This window comes from Cibotium barometz, chromosome 25, assembly GCF_041138505.1.
Source record: "Cibotium barometz isolate CiBa-2024 chromosome 25, ASM4113850v1, whole genome shotgun sequence".
In the NCBI taxonomy this organism is placed as follows: Eukaryota; Viridiplantae; Streptophyta; class Polypodiopsida; order Cyatheales; family Cibotiaceae; genus Cibotium; species Cibotium barometz.
The window spans coordinates 3,458,715-3,475,571 of record NC_141070.1 but is presented as its reverse complement, the minus strand read 5'-3'; the positions used below and the strand labels follow the sequence as shown (position 1 = coordinate 3,475,571).

The window sequence follows — 16,857 nt, the reverse complement described above, 5'->3', positions numbered from 1 at the left end:
CACGAGTATATTCACATGCTCACACACACGTACATGCAAACACTCGCTATGGATACACATATATAAAAACATACACACCATGTACACAAACACACACAACAAATACACATTAACACATACACACAATCAAGACACTTGCATAACACATACACACAATCAAGACACTTGCACAACACATGCACGCGTGAAGACATTACACAATCATACATACATGTGTATGTGCACACACAATCACATACATATGAATGCAAAAGAGAAGACAAAAGACATTGTATATAAGATATACTTATTTAAGAGTGAACACACCTCATCATGCATCCCCACGTGTTAAAATTTAATATTAATTAAAAATATATGTGTATATGTGTTTATTTATTTTATAAATACACATGTATATATAGGTATACGTCTCTGAATTGGCTATCACTATGACATATGCTTCATACTTTAGTGAGCGTGCTATTCTTGCTGCAATAAACAGTCAAGTGGATATTGTGAATAAGACAGCTTTGGATGAAATGCCTGGTGAGCCTAAGCAATATTTCAGTGCAGATTCAATTCTTGAAAATGATGAAAATTCATTCCTATATTCCACAGAATTTTTAAACACAATCGACCTTCGGGGCGGATATCCACCTCACTGCTTGGTTTTAAAGTTAGAAGCTCCTGTTATTTTGCTTCGTAACTTGGATCCAAGACGTGGACTCTGTAATGGTACACGGATGATATGTAAGGCCTTTCACTCTAAAGTCTTGGAGACTGAAATCATCACTGGTACTAAAGTTGGTAAAAGAGTATTTCTTCCACGGATTACCTTTATATGCAGCGAGCCCCAACTACCATTCACCATGAGGCGGAGACAGTTTCCCGTGCGGCTGGCATTTGGCATGTCAATAAACAAATCACAAGGCCAAACCCTAAATGTCTTGGGGTTGTATTTGGTGACTCCAGTGTTTACTCATGGACAATTGTATGTCGCGTTGTCACGAGCACGGTCTCCTCATGCTGTGAAGGTGTTACTTGAGGATAACGCTAATGTGGAGTGTTCATTTGATGATCTTCAAAGTTATACACCTACAACAAACAATATTGTTTATAAGGAGATCTTGATGACTTCAGAGTGACAAGTCAGGTTTCTTATTTAAGTTCTGCAATTTGATTAATTTTGTTGTGATTTCTTTTTTTATACATATTTATCCATGGTAAAAGTACCTATTTTTGTTGTTTATGTTTTGACAGACATGTCTAAGATTACCTTTACATTGGACATGCCTTTGTCGAGGATAGTCAGTGAGTTATTCTCTATATTTGCATAACTTTTCTTGATTACAAAGTATGGAACATGACATTCTATACTGATGTCTATCTGTACAGAGCCACCGCTATGGTCAGCTCCTATCACTACAGGTCACGTAGTAGCAGGGATTATGATTGATGCTTATAGGGATGGGTAAGTATAAGTGTAATTGTTAGGCATTGTATAAATATTTTTTGAACCTATATATAAATAATTGTATAACCTATTTGTTATGCTTTGATTTTAGGATATTGCATGACATTGATACGTTTATGGTAAGAGTTATCGAGACGAAGGCATTGAGATATACGGGATCGGTATTCCTGATGAGGAGTGGGGTGTCTATTTGTTTTGGAGAGAGATGGACAGATGCTTTGCATCATTTGACGGGTATTCAGTACCCAATGACTGGTTGTTTCTTACATCCATCATGACCATTGGTATTCGTTATGGGTTTTATACTAGAGCTCCTCATGTACCATCCACTCGATGTTCTAGTGTTCTATTGTACGAGGTAATTTTGATTATGTTTTTCTATTATAAGATTTTATTTATCGATGTGTCGTCATGTGCAGGTCCTTTTGAGATTTTATTTATCGATGTGTCGTTATGTGCAGGTCCTTTTGAGATTTGATTTATCATTGTTTCGTTTGTGCAGGTCCTTTGCATTCATCGATAGTAGAGCATGTGCGAGATGGATCACCGCTTTACAATAGAGAGCGTATTGTGAGGAGACAAATGAATGATCCTTCTCATCACAAGAGAAGAATTCAATTTGTTGATTCTGACATTACTGAGACTAAGAATACGTATTTTGTGGTGCATTTTGAGAATATGTAATATTGGTCCTTTTTTGCATCTTCGTATGCTACATTACTATGATATTTTTGTTTTCGCTATAATCTACGAGACATAGATGTTATTTTGAAATATGTATATATGAAGTCACTTGAAATAATGTATTGTGTTTACTTAAAACACATTGACCTAAATTTGAGAAACTGAGCCTATTTTTTATGGAACTCTACCTGCCGCCGCAGCAACGTGCGGGTCCAATACTAGTATATTATAGATACGTGCGGGTCCAATACTAGTATATTATAGATAGAAGAAATTTCTATCTCCATAAGGGAAATCTCTCAAAATTTCCTATATATCATCAAGTTCACCAAAAGTTCTTTGTGAGATGTAGTAAACACTCTCAAGCTGACTCTCATCTCTTTTTCTCTCTCTATATGTGTATATCTAGATCTTGACGACCAGACAGGCTGCTCTCTCTCTCTCTCTCTCTCGCTCTCCAAGTCTCAAGTCTGGACTCCGCGCGCGCAGAAGAGCATGGCGATCACTGTTGCAACGGTACTCGAGAGATATCTCTGTCGTATGCACGAGGGCTGCATGAATAGACAGAGAATGCGGTAATCACATACTAGGGAGGGGTACAAGGTACCGTGCTAGAATTACAGCAAAGCATCTTTCTGGTAGCAACAAGAGAAACTGCTCTCCCTCTCTCTCTCTGTGTGTGTGTGTGTGTGGCTCGCACGAGGGCAAGGAGGGCAATGGAAGGTTTACCCAGAGATGTAAAGTTTAAACCTCAAATATTAAAGAGCCGATATCTGTACAATAAATATGTAATATGTATGTATGACGAAAGACACACAATTACACTAAGACTGTTTGAGAGTTCACAACAAAAACATCCCGAATTCGATTTAAACAATAAATTTAATAAGAAAAAAATAAAGCCTCCAAGACGCCACCCCACAGATCGTACACAATTTGAGGCTAGAGCCAACGTACCACCGAGATCATCATGGCAAAGGCACTCTCTCAAACGAGGCAGTTTTTTTTACCATAGCGTGTACAACGGTTACCCATTCGGGCCGTGCATATTCCTGCGCATCCTGCTTCCGCATGCCATAGCGATGAAGGTACGATCAACCACGTGATCTCTTCGCCTTTTCCAATTTCAAAAGGACGTATGAGAAAAATGTCTCACTTTTGGCTGGTTTGGCACTTGAAAGGGTTCAACGCGTGGCTTCAATGATGGTACCCCTCACGTTCGTGTGTGTGTGTGTGTGTGTGTGTGTGAGAGAGAGAGAGAGAGAGAGAGAGAGAGAGTGTCACTGAGTGAGTGAGAGAGAGAGAGAGTCCGCCAAAACAATTGAATTAATTTGTAGTCCATACAGGCCTTTGGGCAAAAGATTTAAAAGATGAATTAACCCTAAGAGATAAATGATATAGCAAGTAGGGTGATTGCCCCCACCCAAGTGCCACAATGGGAATACATTGTTTCGATCATTGAGAAGTAAAGGTAATAGGAACATGGGGACAATCCTATGTCATGAGATGCATCGGTACAATCTTGTGTTGGTAGATATCTGGTTGGCCAACTAAATGTCAAGGGACAATCTTGTCTCAAGAGCTTGATTAGGGTGTCATTACATGGGTTGGTTAGACAATCCTTTGCCAATAAATGGCTATGGTCATGGGACAATCATGTATCATTAGCTTGATTGGTGGGTTAGTGTGAGCACCCATTAACACAAGTATTGTATCAATGTTGTACAACGCTTAATCCAACCAAGCGTCTACTAATGTTATTTCACAAGAGCATAATGTTGTCAAATTATTTTACAAGGAGCTTATTAACACACTAGTGATGTCAACCGAATCCTTTATGTGGCGAATATTGATGATGGGGCTTGTTGTAAATCGAGACATCCCACGAGAGCCAAGAGCTATGCAAGATGGAAGATCTCCATGGTGAGTGTAAAAAGAGAGAGAACAAGGCTCTTAGAGTATTTGCACGACTCAATAAAGCTTGATTGGATTTTTTTCAAGTTACACGTACATGCTTTTGTAGGCTGTAAGCCTTATCTTTTGACTCAAGGGAACGACACACACATACTAGACGAGTGACGCATGGCACACTTATCTTATCCACACCTAAGGGTGGGTTCATGTAGATGGTCCCTCGTTAACTTCTGCTCGAGTCTTTGGTCAACACTCGTGCTCGCTACTTGGTGCTCGGAGTACTCCCGGGAATCCGTCCACCGTCACACTCACAATCTACTCCTCTCCTTGTCTTGAGAGGCTTGGGTCCAGATCGCCAGACGCATACAGCTACTATCACCTATAGTTGTATGCTATAGGTGATAGTTGTATGCACACTGATCTTATCCACACCTAAGGGTGGGTTTATGTAGACGGTCCCTCGTAGACAGCGGAACTTCTACTCGGGTCTTTGGTCAACACTCGTGCTCGCTACTTGGTAGTGAATCCATCCACCGTCACACCCACAATCTACTCCTCTCCCTGTCTTGAGAGGCTTAGGTCGAGATAGCCAGATAGCATACAGCTATCACCTATAGACTCCTATAGGCACTCACTAAACACGTTTCTGAGGGTTTGCTCATCTCACGAAATTCAAAAGAACACTTAATGATTGCACTCTCGCTCACTCTCTCTCTCTCTCTCTCTCTCAATGTAACAGTTGAGATGTAAGCGACAAAACTTGCCATTATATTTTGGAGAGTAACCATTATACAGATGAGGATTTGAATTATGATAACATTGCGAGTACAAATCACCTAAAAGGCTTTAGTGCTCAGGTAAGGACAACACAAACTTAATGGGGTTGGGAATTACAAACTTTCAAAACTCTTTTTTTCAAAGTTGATGGGGTTTTTATACCCCCCAAGGAAATTGGCACTCTTGGTTTGCCACGTGTCGTCCTATGGTTGGTTACAAATGTCTGACACTGGATCCTAATTTGGATTCTTTCCTCAACTGGTCCCGTCCGAGTTTTGTACTTCTTCTTATGTTTGTTGTGTTTCTCATTGATCCTTCTGCCTGCCTTCGCCACTTCTACGTGCAGATTGTGCGAGTAGGCCGACTTAGTATCTTTCCTCAGTTGATCTCGTCCAAGTTTTGTACTTCTTCTTGTGTTTGTTGTGTTTCTTCTTGATTCTTCTATCTGCCTTCCTGGTCTTCATGCCTTCACCACTTCTACCTACAGATTGTGCGAGTAGGCCCAACTTAGTGATCTTGATTGTCTTGTTATAATTGCTCACAAACAAGCTTTAGTTGTCCCCATCCGCCCTATTCGCTCAGTTGGTTCATTGTTCCTCACTTGAGCTTGGAACAACTCTTCTACTTCCCGAGTGAGGCTTTCAGTTCACACACACTAACACACTTTACCCTTTTAGAGGTTGTTTACACACAAACACAAGCAGGCACACAAACAGGGGTACATGTACACGATGGGCACACACACACACACACACACACACATAGCGTCTCCAAAATACCCAACAAACCCCTTGCACAGCGATGGTGGAGTGACTTGAGACAACCTTCAATAACCACAATGATTTGGACTCAACATTGCACTCTAATGCTCCATCCAAGGCATGTTCCATGCTACAGACTCAGAGGCTAGTAAGCATAGTTCAGAGGCCAGTGAGCTTGGCACAAAGGGCTTAGAGGCTCAACAAGCATGGCTCAGAGGCTTAACAAGCATGGACACACAAAGAATCAAAGGTTTAGGGAACAAGTGCCAGAAGAGCTTGACCACTCATGACTTACCTTAGTCTCTCAGAAAATCAACTCCCTTGGACCTAAGTAAGGGTAGACTAGAATAGTGGAGCCTTTTATAACATAAGGCGATACAAACACGTTAAAAACTGAAGGACATGATGAACACTTATTATAAATCTTTTTCAAGGGATGACCTAGGCAAAGGACCCACGACACTCACACCCAAAAAAACAAGAAATAGATATTTTATGGAAGTTTACAAACTTCCTAAGCTAGTGAAGTGTTGATGAAGATGCCCTTTTCGATGGCATCACCCAGCAATTGACGCTTGGCCACTTATTTTAGGCTCGAGAGCCAGCACAAAGGACTCGAAATGTCTTCAATGTGTCGAAGGAGGCTTTAATTTGGAAAAGCCTCAAATTTTGGATGATGGTTGAAGCCTTAATATGATGCAGATGATTCAATTTGCAAAACCCCCAAATTTTGAGTGTTGTAGAAGAGGCTTCCATTTTGAGTTGATTGCTGAAATTTCAGAAAGCCCTAATGCAAAGTTTCAATTAGACAATTTTCAGCTCATTATTGAAAAGCCCCAAATTTGATGTTGATGTCATGGTTCTTGAGAGTCCCAAGGTCATGGGTTAGAGCCCCCCCCCTCTCTCCAAGTGGTGGCATGTGTGTGTTGTTCTATCTAATTCTAGCCAAACTTTTAAAAGATGTTGATGTCACACACGTGTAGGTACAAGTTGACGTGGAGCAATCGACAAGAACGGGCGAGACAAAATCCCAATACGGTCAAGAACGATACACACGGGAAAACAATGGGGGTTGCCTGAGCACCAAAAACAATGAGAACGGTGAAAAATACAAAAACCAATACAGGAAGAATATAAAGCAAGATGCTTGAAGGCATGGGAGTACCTGTTGGCAACTTTTCAAAGATCAAGTCAAGGCAACGTTGGCAAAAGCAAAATACAATGGACAAAAGCACACAACATAGGTACGTGCACTACTGGTTACACGAGGGAGTTTTCCCGCAGTTGGACCAAAAAGGGGTTTCCTCTCAAGTTGGAACCCAACGTCGTCCGCAGGTTTGAACGGGTGGAGGACCTTGGTACTCTCGGCATTTTTTTCTACGAAGTCAATGCAATTTCAAGAAACAGATTCCGTGATCGAGCATACCCCAATAATCCAAGTTCATTAGATTTCATCCTCTAAGGTCACTCTAGTGAAAGATGAGGTGAATTTTTGCAATATTTCCCATGTCAACACTTCTAGTAGAATCGAATTAGAAGAAAAGCCACAAGATGTGGAGGCTAGAGCAATGCCTACACGTTGACCACAGGAAGAAAGAGGTTGCCTCTGGTTTGTCAATTTTGACAATCAAAGCTTGAGCTGCATGTTCAAGTTATAACAAAGTTGGAATTCCACTAGTTTTGTGATGATTGGGATATCGTGTGTCCTTTGACATCACATAGTTGCAACTTGCATTCCAGTTCTAACAGGAGAATAAAGGAAGGACGCAAGTGGGGGAGTGGATGATCCTGATGGACCTGGAGCACAGGTGCATCATGTTACCCAATCAATGCTCCAAGTTAAGCAGGAGGGGATACGAGTGCCTACCCTAATTAGGTGCCACGTAGGCTTCTCCACTTTGGGCAGAAATTACGGCTGTAAATCAACTCACACAGGGGTCAACATGTGGATGGCCCAGCCACTTAGCATAGTTGTGCCTATAAATAGGAAGCTTAAGGTCAAACAATACTTTGCAACACACTAGATAGTAGAGAAGTCGATTAGTCATTAGCATGTACTAGAAGTTATTGCACAACATTCAAGTGTGCAAATCTACTTCTCATCTTGACTATCATTGTAAATATATATATAATGATTTTTTCAATTAATGCATATACAATAGATAGCGTTGAAACGCAAGTCTCTGTCTCATCTGTGTGTTTCGCTGATTTGCATTAATTAGCATTAAGGGCAGCACTAACCAAGCAGGCTTCTGCTTAGCATGTAACAACTCCCGACACTTTAGCCAAAAACTCCTACAAAAACCAACGGTTTAAGCCTATTAATGATCAATCGAAACCTACAAATCCTCTTCTTCAGTCATAATGCTAGAAGCTTTAAGAACCACATGCCAATTAAGCATGGCTTTAATTTCTAATACACACAGATTACACTGCTTTTCAAATTCATTATTTACTACGATGCATATCAAGTACAACACAGACACTTAATTTAAATTATCTTGAAGAATCAGTGGAAAGTGAGAGATCGTCAGGGGAGAGCTCGAGGCGAGGTCTCTTTTTGCTAGAAGAAGGCAGTAGGCCACAGTCAAGAATGATGGGGTTGGAGCACCTGGGACAAGTTGGATTGCTCTTTTTCAGCAAAACATACATCAAGCACTTGGAGCAAACTGCAGTTGCCATGGTGGATTCCCTCACCATCTCTTGGATGCTGGTGGGCTTCTCACTACTGTTTCCAAGCTGCTGCCACTTCCACTGTTGGACTGTGCTTTGAGAAGAAATACCTGAAGTGGCCAGTTTATAGGTTACAGGATTTAAACCTCGTGAGGAGGTGAGATCTGGTGCTTCACTGGTTGAGCTGCTTCTCTTCTCGCTTGTCAACCTCAGATCTAAATCCAAGCACAGAGGCTCTCTGTCTGGCGAGCTAGGATTGTCTTCTTCACCACTACCAAGCTTTGTAGTTAAATCAATAAAGCTCTTGCTGCTGTTCGCTGCTTCTGGCTGTAATGGCAATGTTTTTCTCCCTTGCACCCATCTAAGAGACCAGTCCTGCCTCTGCTCATCAATATGAAGAGAAGCTTCTGACACTCTGCTGGTTCCTGTTGAGCCTTGTTTCCAATCCTTGCGTTGGGTGAAATGAGGTCGAACTTGGGTCTGTAAAGCCCCTGAAGCATTCATATTGGCATCGCACTTCTTGATGAAAACTTCACCAGACTGCCAACACATTCAGTGCAAAATGAAGTCAGCCAAAGACAGACATGGAGAGAGAGGCCCTTGCCCCTGATTCAAGCATACACTGTATGAGCAAAGTAATGAAACACTCTATGTTAAAGTTTCTGTGCATACAGACAGGAAATATTACTTTTATGAAGCTTGATATATATACATGGATAAAGACATTTTTGCACTCAATGCACAGATGAAGCATGGACTGGTGTAGGGTTTCTGCACATTTTAAACCAAGTTTAGGTGAATTTCTCTCCCGGAACTGAGCAACTAGTCTAGCCAGCTTCTTTCACAGAAAATGGCCATAAACTCTTCACGATTGTGGCACAATGAGGATGAAGGTTTCCATAGCATGATGACAAAACGTCAAGCTGACTGTAGAGACGAGGCTATGAATTGCATACATGGTGACAAAAAACGCAACAAAGCAGAAGCTAGTGTAACTGCAGCATGATGAGGCCAGGGTTTCCAGTGGCATAATGTGTCTAGAATTTCCATACAGGGGAAACATGGACACCATAATAAGGGCCTGATGCAACTGGGGTTTGCGTACATTTCAAGCAGTCCAGCGAGATCTTGTGAGCTTACCTGAGAGTGCATCTTTCTTACAGATTGTACGGCTAGACATGGAACATGGAAAGGATGATCAGAGCATGATTTGATTAGGGTTTTCGTGCATTCATTTTTCAAGCAGAGCAGAGAGATTTTAGGAGCTGAACTCTACTAAGAGAACGTATGGCCGTACCTTGAGATCCAGGCACCTTTCCCAGCCAGAGGGGAGGGGTTTGTTGATGCCGAGATCGAAAAGGGCACCCAAGTCGCGTACAGAGCCGCGGCTACTACTAGGGGCGATCGCTGCGCTGGCCACGGCCGGGGCGGTGTTGACAGTGGTGGCGCCGCTGCTGCTGCTGGAGGAGGTGGAGGCCGCAACAGAGCCCATCATGAGCTGTTGGAGACGAGATGGGTCGACGCCCCAGGGCGAGTCGGAGGGGAAGGCGCTGGCCGCTGGCGGCAAGAATTGAAGCTCTAATGGCTTGCTGCCATTGCTGCTGCCGCCGGTGTTGTTGCTGCTGCTGTTGGTGGTGGTGGTGGTGGTAGAGGGCTTTCCTGGCCATGCCCAATCGACGGGATTGGGCGGGTTGGGTGTCGCAGCGGCAGTCATTAGGGAGAGGGCAAGTAAACGAGAAGCAAAACAGACCAGCAGGAATGTGAAGGCCTCCTTTAGGCAGGCTGGAGCTTCACTGGCCTTGACTCTTGAAAGTTGAGGGGCATAATTTCAGTGAGAAAATATGTAATAAATAAATACTAACAGCGAGAAAAAGGCCAAATATATTTGTAGTTAATATTAATGTTGTTGGCCTAGGAAAGGGGGGTCAATCATAAATGAAGGCATGCAAGCCATTGCAAGGATTGAATGCCACAGCGCGAGACGCATTCATTGCTTTGATGATGCCCCCACACGCACACCTCGTATGAGTCGTATCGTTATTTTTTAATAGTTAGCCCCTTCCCTCTCCCAATTCCCGTTGAATCTCCCCCCTCATTAAATGCAACCCCTTGTCAATGGCTTTTCCTTTACTTTTTCATTGGTTTCATCTTGTGACTTTTTTACTTTGTTTTTGAAGTTAAAGTACGTGTGACCCTCGGGTGTGCTAGAAAAAAGTTTGCACCCAAATGGTGAAAAACCTTCATCTCTAGAGCTATTCCCGCGTATGCCACCGATTGCCGCGCGAGCGAGCAAGTGGCCTTGATTTGGGCAGGTTGGATGTGCATGTGGCTCACAACAACTGGGCCATTGTTGGCCTACGCGAGATCAACCCCTCTAGTGGTACAAGAAATCTCTTATAGTTTTAGACTAATTTGAAAGTATTTATAATTAGAACCTCCTAAAATGTAGGATTTTTGAAACGTTTTACTGTAGAATTTGCAAATTTAAGAGTTTTAAAATACACCAATCCCTAGTTTTTTTGCAAGCTGTAATCTAGTTTCCACCTCAAGAAACGTGGCCTTTAAGCTTTCAATGCCTTACCCTCACAATTTTGCAAACTACCATTCCATGATTCATCCACTCACGGGACTACACCCCTCTCTCCTATCTTCCAACAAGTTCCAAAATAATTTGTATTGCCTTTTCTTATCTCTCCAAGCACAACTTACAGTAAAAGTATACCATGTACTTTTGATGCCTTTATCATTGCTCTTTTCCTTGGGTTTGCTTAGGTGGCTTCCAAAGCTACTAAAACTTTGTGTGGAATTCACTTTGGCACATAGACTTTTGATGCCTTTATCATTGCCCCTTTTTTCTGGGTTGCTTTTGCTCCCTTCCCCATTGAAAGGGGTAGGGGGGTCTATTTTTGAAGGTGGAACCCAAAGCTACTAACTTTGCGTGGAATTCACTTTGACACATAGATTATCAACTACCTCATGTTGAGTAAAACCTCCTAAATGAAGTACATCATCCCCTTTTAAAAAAGAACAAATAATAAGAAACACGAAGGTTGTCATTTAAGATGAACTCTCAAAAGTCACTTGCACCTTGTGAAAAAGTGTGATAACATGGATTAACCAGTTAACACATAGGACGAAAACTCAATCGCCATTCTAGGGGCTATTATTCAGTACCCCCCAATTCTCCTTCACCTCATCTTCCTTGAAGTTCAAAAACTGCATCCGCCTAGGCATGGTGATATAGTTATTTACTGCAACACTACTATAACGGCTAGAGCCCCTTCCAATGGGGAAGTGCTAAGGCTCATGTTCTTGACAAATCTACAAGAAGTACTAGTCACCACATCACCTTGGGCCAAGACAAAAAAAGCAATCATCTATATGAAGAAAAACTAGCATTTATAAGACCTTGTGTTGTATTAGAATTTGTCCTCCTAACAACGAAAGGATATGGCAGCAAAGAAAAAAATGGCACTTAGTAAATCGCATGAAAAAGACCAGTCTTCACCTTGCATGTGGAATAAAGGCTCATTGCCTACCCCATTCACTTATTATTTTCAATGTTTTGTAAATATGCACAAGACATGGTTTGACCAAAAAAATAAAAATAAAATGAAAGTTTTGAGAAAATTGAATAATGTGTGTGTAAAAGATAGCTTTGAATCCTACATAGTTTGATATCAATCATAATTTAAGAATTCAAGAATGGTCTCTATAGAAATACCATTTTGATTTCAAACTAGGATTTCTATAAAAGTGTTGATTCATGATGGAAAGAAAAACAAGAAATATTGCTTTCAAGTTCAAACCATGATGCATTCAAGGCATTAAGCATTCAATATTAAAAATGAATATCCCTTGACCAAGAACAATGTGCTTGCCTAAGAGCATTTACAAATTCCTACAAATATAAAGGCCCAGATTTGCATATGGTTATACATTTTTTTTAAATCAAATAAGTCCCCCTCTCGATACCTTTTAACCACATGCATATAGGGCCAACAATTCCAAGTATGTTAATGAATGTATTTTTGTGAAAGTATGGTTGCATATAGTTATGTGTAGGCTATGGAGTGAGACATATCTTAGATGTATTTTAAGAAACTATGAAAGTTAACTTGAATATATATATAAAATTTGCTAAGCACGAAGGGTACAACTTTGTACCTTGAAGATGCACTTACAAAACAATTTCCACACACACACGCACACACACGCACACACACACACGCACACACACACATGCACACACACACACACACACACACACACACACACACATGCAGACATACATAAAGAGAGTGAGGGAGGGAGGGAGGGAATGGATGTTTTATTATTGAGAATACCCCTTCCCAAAGTAGCATCTCCTATACGATCCTTACATTCATGAACTACCATCCATGGCCATATGCAAAAAAATCATAATGAAATACATTTCACTAAATGCATTTATATCACTTATCATGTTACCCCCACATGATAAATACCTAAATTTTCACTCAAATAATATCCAATTTGGTATATCCTTATCTATTTACACCACCTCACATTTTTTACTCCTCCCTAACTACGGATCTTTATTCCACATCTAGAGAAAACTAAACTTTATACTATTATGCATTTATATATTTATTTTGGTACTTCTTTATTTACAAGAGGGGAGTGTCTACTAACACAAGCTACTCACATACAGATAACCAAAAGTTTTGTTATAAAGTGTGCCAGTCTTGTTTTAGATTTTTATCCCTCTCATTCTTTCTTTATTCTCTTTTCTCTATAATTATGAGTATCATTTTAAACTATTGAAATTTCTATTTTGTACTTTTTGGGTTATTATCCACCAAAAAGAAAAATTAACTACTTAAAGGCACAAGGACATAAAAATATTTATAAATAATAGATATAATGCACTTTTTGTTGATGTAAGTTATAGCTTCACAACAAGCATTGTCTTCACCAAGGAGTACAACTCGTCTACTAGAGCGTCAAAGCACATTGAACATGGGAATGGAAACCTCAAGGGGATCAAGCCCTCAAGCTCTACCAATCTAATTCTTGGACCTTTGTAACCTAATCACTCATAAGGGAGAAGCCAGCAATCTTTCTCTCTTCTCACTCTACCAATCTGATTCTTGGACCTTTGTAACCTAATCACTCATAAGGGAGAAGCTAGCAATCTTTCTCTCTTCTCACTCTAGGTACATGCATGAGGGGAAAGATTTGACCCAATCGGTTATAGCATTGATGCTTATCTTTTCTTCTTGAAATTTGATTATGCTATGCTTGTTTTGTTAATTTGTGGAAATTCTAAAGTTTTTGTTCAACTAATTTATGTGAGCAAATTAATTTATTCTTGTAAGTGTATAAGAGATCCTGACAGGAAACCATGATTTGATAAGCCACACCATGACTCCAAGCAGTGCAAAGGTGTAGGATTCGCTAACACAAGTTCTCTCTTTGCCTAACTAGCCATCCAAGCTTTCCACACCAAAGACAAGATTGGAGGAGTTGAAGATAGGATGGGTCCCTTTAGACTGCATATGCCCTTTCATCTTCCACATTGCCTTTGTATGTGTGGGACTACCTGACATCCCTTGCCCTTGTATGTGGGATTACCTGACATCCCTTTACCCATCTTGCAATCCCCATTACCAAGATTTACACCTCCAACAAATTTAAGGTACAATAACTTCTATGAGATAATTAGTAGATACTTGCAAAAGTGTCAATATCATCGGAAAAAAGTTTACCAAGCATACTTAACAAGAGTGCATTCCAAAAATATGCATGGTTATAAGAATTTTATTATATAACCAATTAAGAATGGCAAGCATCAATTTTTTTGCTAAACATAAACAAAGTAACAATAATTTCTTTATACTCTTTTACACCTTTCGGTTCCATACACTTTAAAAAAAAAATTAATGCCTTGTGAATTCATATCCAAAAGAAATGTCCTTTTAAAATTTGGTAGTACATCCCTCACACCTTCCTTCCATGTGTCAAAACTCATGCAATGTTTTCTTAGAGAATCTGAATATCTTAGTTTTTAAATGCAAAAGATATGTTATTTCATGCACCATGTTATTAGTTTTATCCTCATGTTTTTTTCAAAATGCTAGTTTACTAGATCATAAAGGTTTTTGTTGAATAATTTATCAAAATTGTACACATTATAAAAGCTAGCAAGAATATAACTCTATATGCACAAGGGTGTACATAAATTGTGGATCAATTTCATAGATGTTGATAAAACTTGTATTATTGGAGGCAAGGTTCTATACGGTTCTATATGGTTCTATATGTACAATTTCTTTTCCATTACAATAGGATAACATTTTATTTTGAACTTCATATGCTATAAATTTTGAATACACCTTCACCTCTAATGAAATTTATCTTTAATATCTATCAACCATATCTATATCTATGGAGAACTAGGGCTCGATAAAAACATTTTTTAAAACCGATCAAAATAAAGACATGCTTATAAATTAACTGGTTTTCTAGGCTAAATTTACATATTTTGCCCATATTTTAACAAGAAACTAGGAAATTTGAATCGTTTTTTGTAAGGGCTTGATATATTTCTTGTCGGTTTTGATATATTTCTAGCCGGTTTTTGTAAGGGCATGATATATTTCTAGCCGGTTTTGATATATTTCTAGCCGGTTTTTCCAAATGTCAGCGGCGGCGAGTAAAAATACATTGAAATGCTGTTTTTGTCAAGCCTTGTGGAGAACCATGATAACTTCATTGGTAGAATATAATGATGATTTTTTTTCAAGTAATGGCATTTATTGATCCTTGCACATATTTCTTTCTTTCTTTCTTTCTTGATGCGAAAATTGTTACTTAATCCCACTGCTTAGAGGATGGAGCGGTGGGGGGTGAGTCCATTGGGGAGTGAAACTGCATCTTTAATGGAGATAGGCAGTAAAATAGTCAATATCATATCAAATGATACATTTTAAAAGAATGGCTAGCCCTCAAAAGTTGGTGCCTAGTTCTAAAAAGAATTTAAGATAAGAGGCCCCACCTCATTAAGAAGGGTTGAAGTGTGGAAAAGTATTTGATGTATGAATGCGTACATAAAAATTACTAAAAAAACTCTTTTTTAAAGGACACTATTTTGTTTGACTACAATTCTTTCCTTGGATCATATCCTACAAGGTGAAAGCATGGGTCACAAGTCTTTCAAAAAAGTCAAAACATTTTTTTCCTTTTGTAAGATACATTAATTCCCCTAAAATAACAACTTGGATATACCAATAATAACCCATTTGATTTCTTAGTTCTCTGTTAAAGTAAAGGACTTCATTTGGAGCATTATAGTACTTAAGAAAAATTGGATTTTGGTGAGCATTCCCAACATCTATCGATTTCTAAACCAATTATCTTTCCTCTACCTCCCTCTCTTCCCCACCCGCCACCTCTCTCTCTCTCTCTCTCTCTCTCTCTCACACACACACACACACACACACACACACACACACACACACACACACACAAACACACACACACACACATATCTCATAGCTCATGTGTTTGTGGGAGGATAAAATACATGCACACACCTGTATCATGCATGTGTGCATGCATAGATATGGTATTATGACTTTTTAAGGTCAACATTATTTGGAGTTCTCTTCTACTAAGGGCTGAATTCATGTCATTGGTTGTATCCATGCCTTGAAAATCTACATCACCATTCATCATTAATATAAACATTAGTGACATATACAAGAACAAGTATTACAAAATAATGTATATATTTGTAAATGAAGTACATGACTCTCCATTGTTGGGGCACAAATAGAGTCCTTGCATCTTGCATAATTTTGGTTGAGTTTATTGTTAAAACTTTTGTACTATTACTTGAGTAAGTTTAAAACTTACTTTGAAGCATTTTATGTCAAGATAAACACATCAAATTCTTTGAATCAAGCATCCAAGATATCTTGTATTATCTCACAACACTAAAGTTATCAACAATAACAAAGTTATCCCTTGTACTATCTCAACTATCTTGATTCTTGCTAGTATAACAAAATCATGCATGTTTCTTTTCAACTAAGATTAACATGTGAAATTATGTTTGCTAGCTTCAAAACACATGCCATTCTTTGCTTTGTCCTTACACCCTCATACCTAAACTACATTGTTCTTACACCCACATTGTCCTTGCCATTCTTTGTTTTGTGCTTACACCCTCACACCTAAACTACATTATTCTATAAAAATCAACTCTATTACTTTTTAGAATCAAATGCCTATTTTAAAAAAGAAAAGAAAAAGAATGCTGGTTAACATTCTTAACATGGGACCTACTTGTTTTTGAAGTTTTGGATAGAAATTTCAAGGTATAGTAACTTATATATGATAACTAGATACTTTTAAAAAAACTCAACCTCATGGGCATAAGGTTTACTAAGCATGCTTAACAAAGAGCATTCATAAAATAACATGATTGTGTAATATGCCATGTAATTAAATATTTTCCATGTGCCATTGGTGTTTCAATGTAGATAATACACTAATACTTTTTTCATACTATTGGGGACTTGTTTTTTTAACTTGAATAAAAGGTCCCAC

General features: G+C 39.3%; 1 protein-coding gene across 1 annotated transcript; it reads right to left on the bottom strand.

Annotated features, from left to right (window-relative positions):
• Positions 1 to 7,833: 7,833 nt before the first annotated feature.
• Positions 7,834 to 10,068, bottom strand: LOC147624151 (uncharacterized). Its single transcript, XM_086819888.1, has 2 exons — positions 9,560 to 10,068; positions 7,834 to 8,802 (listed from the first exon to the last, which is right to left on the bottom strand). The coding sequence occupies exons 1-2, from the start codon at positions 9,974 to 9,976 to the stop codon at positions 8,086 to 8,088; spliced, it is 1,134 nt and encodes a 377-aa protein (XP_086676014.1). The 5' UTR covers positions 9,977 to 10,068; the 3' UTR covers positions 7,834 to 8,085.
• Positions 10,069 to 16,857: the final 6,789 nt, after the last annotated feature.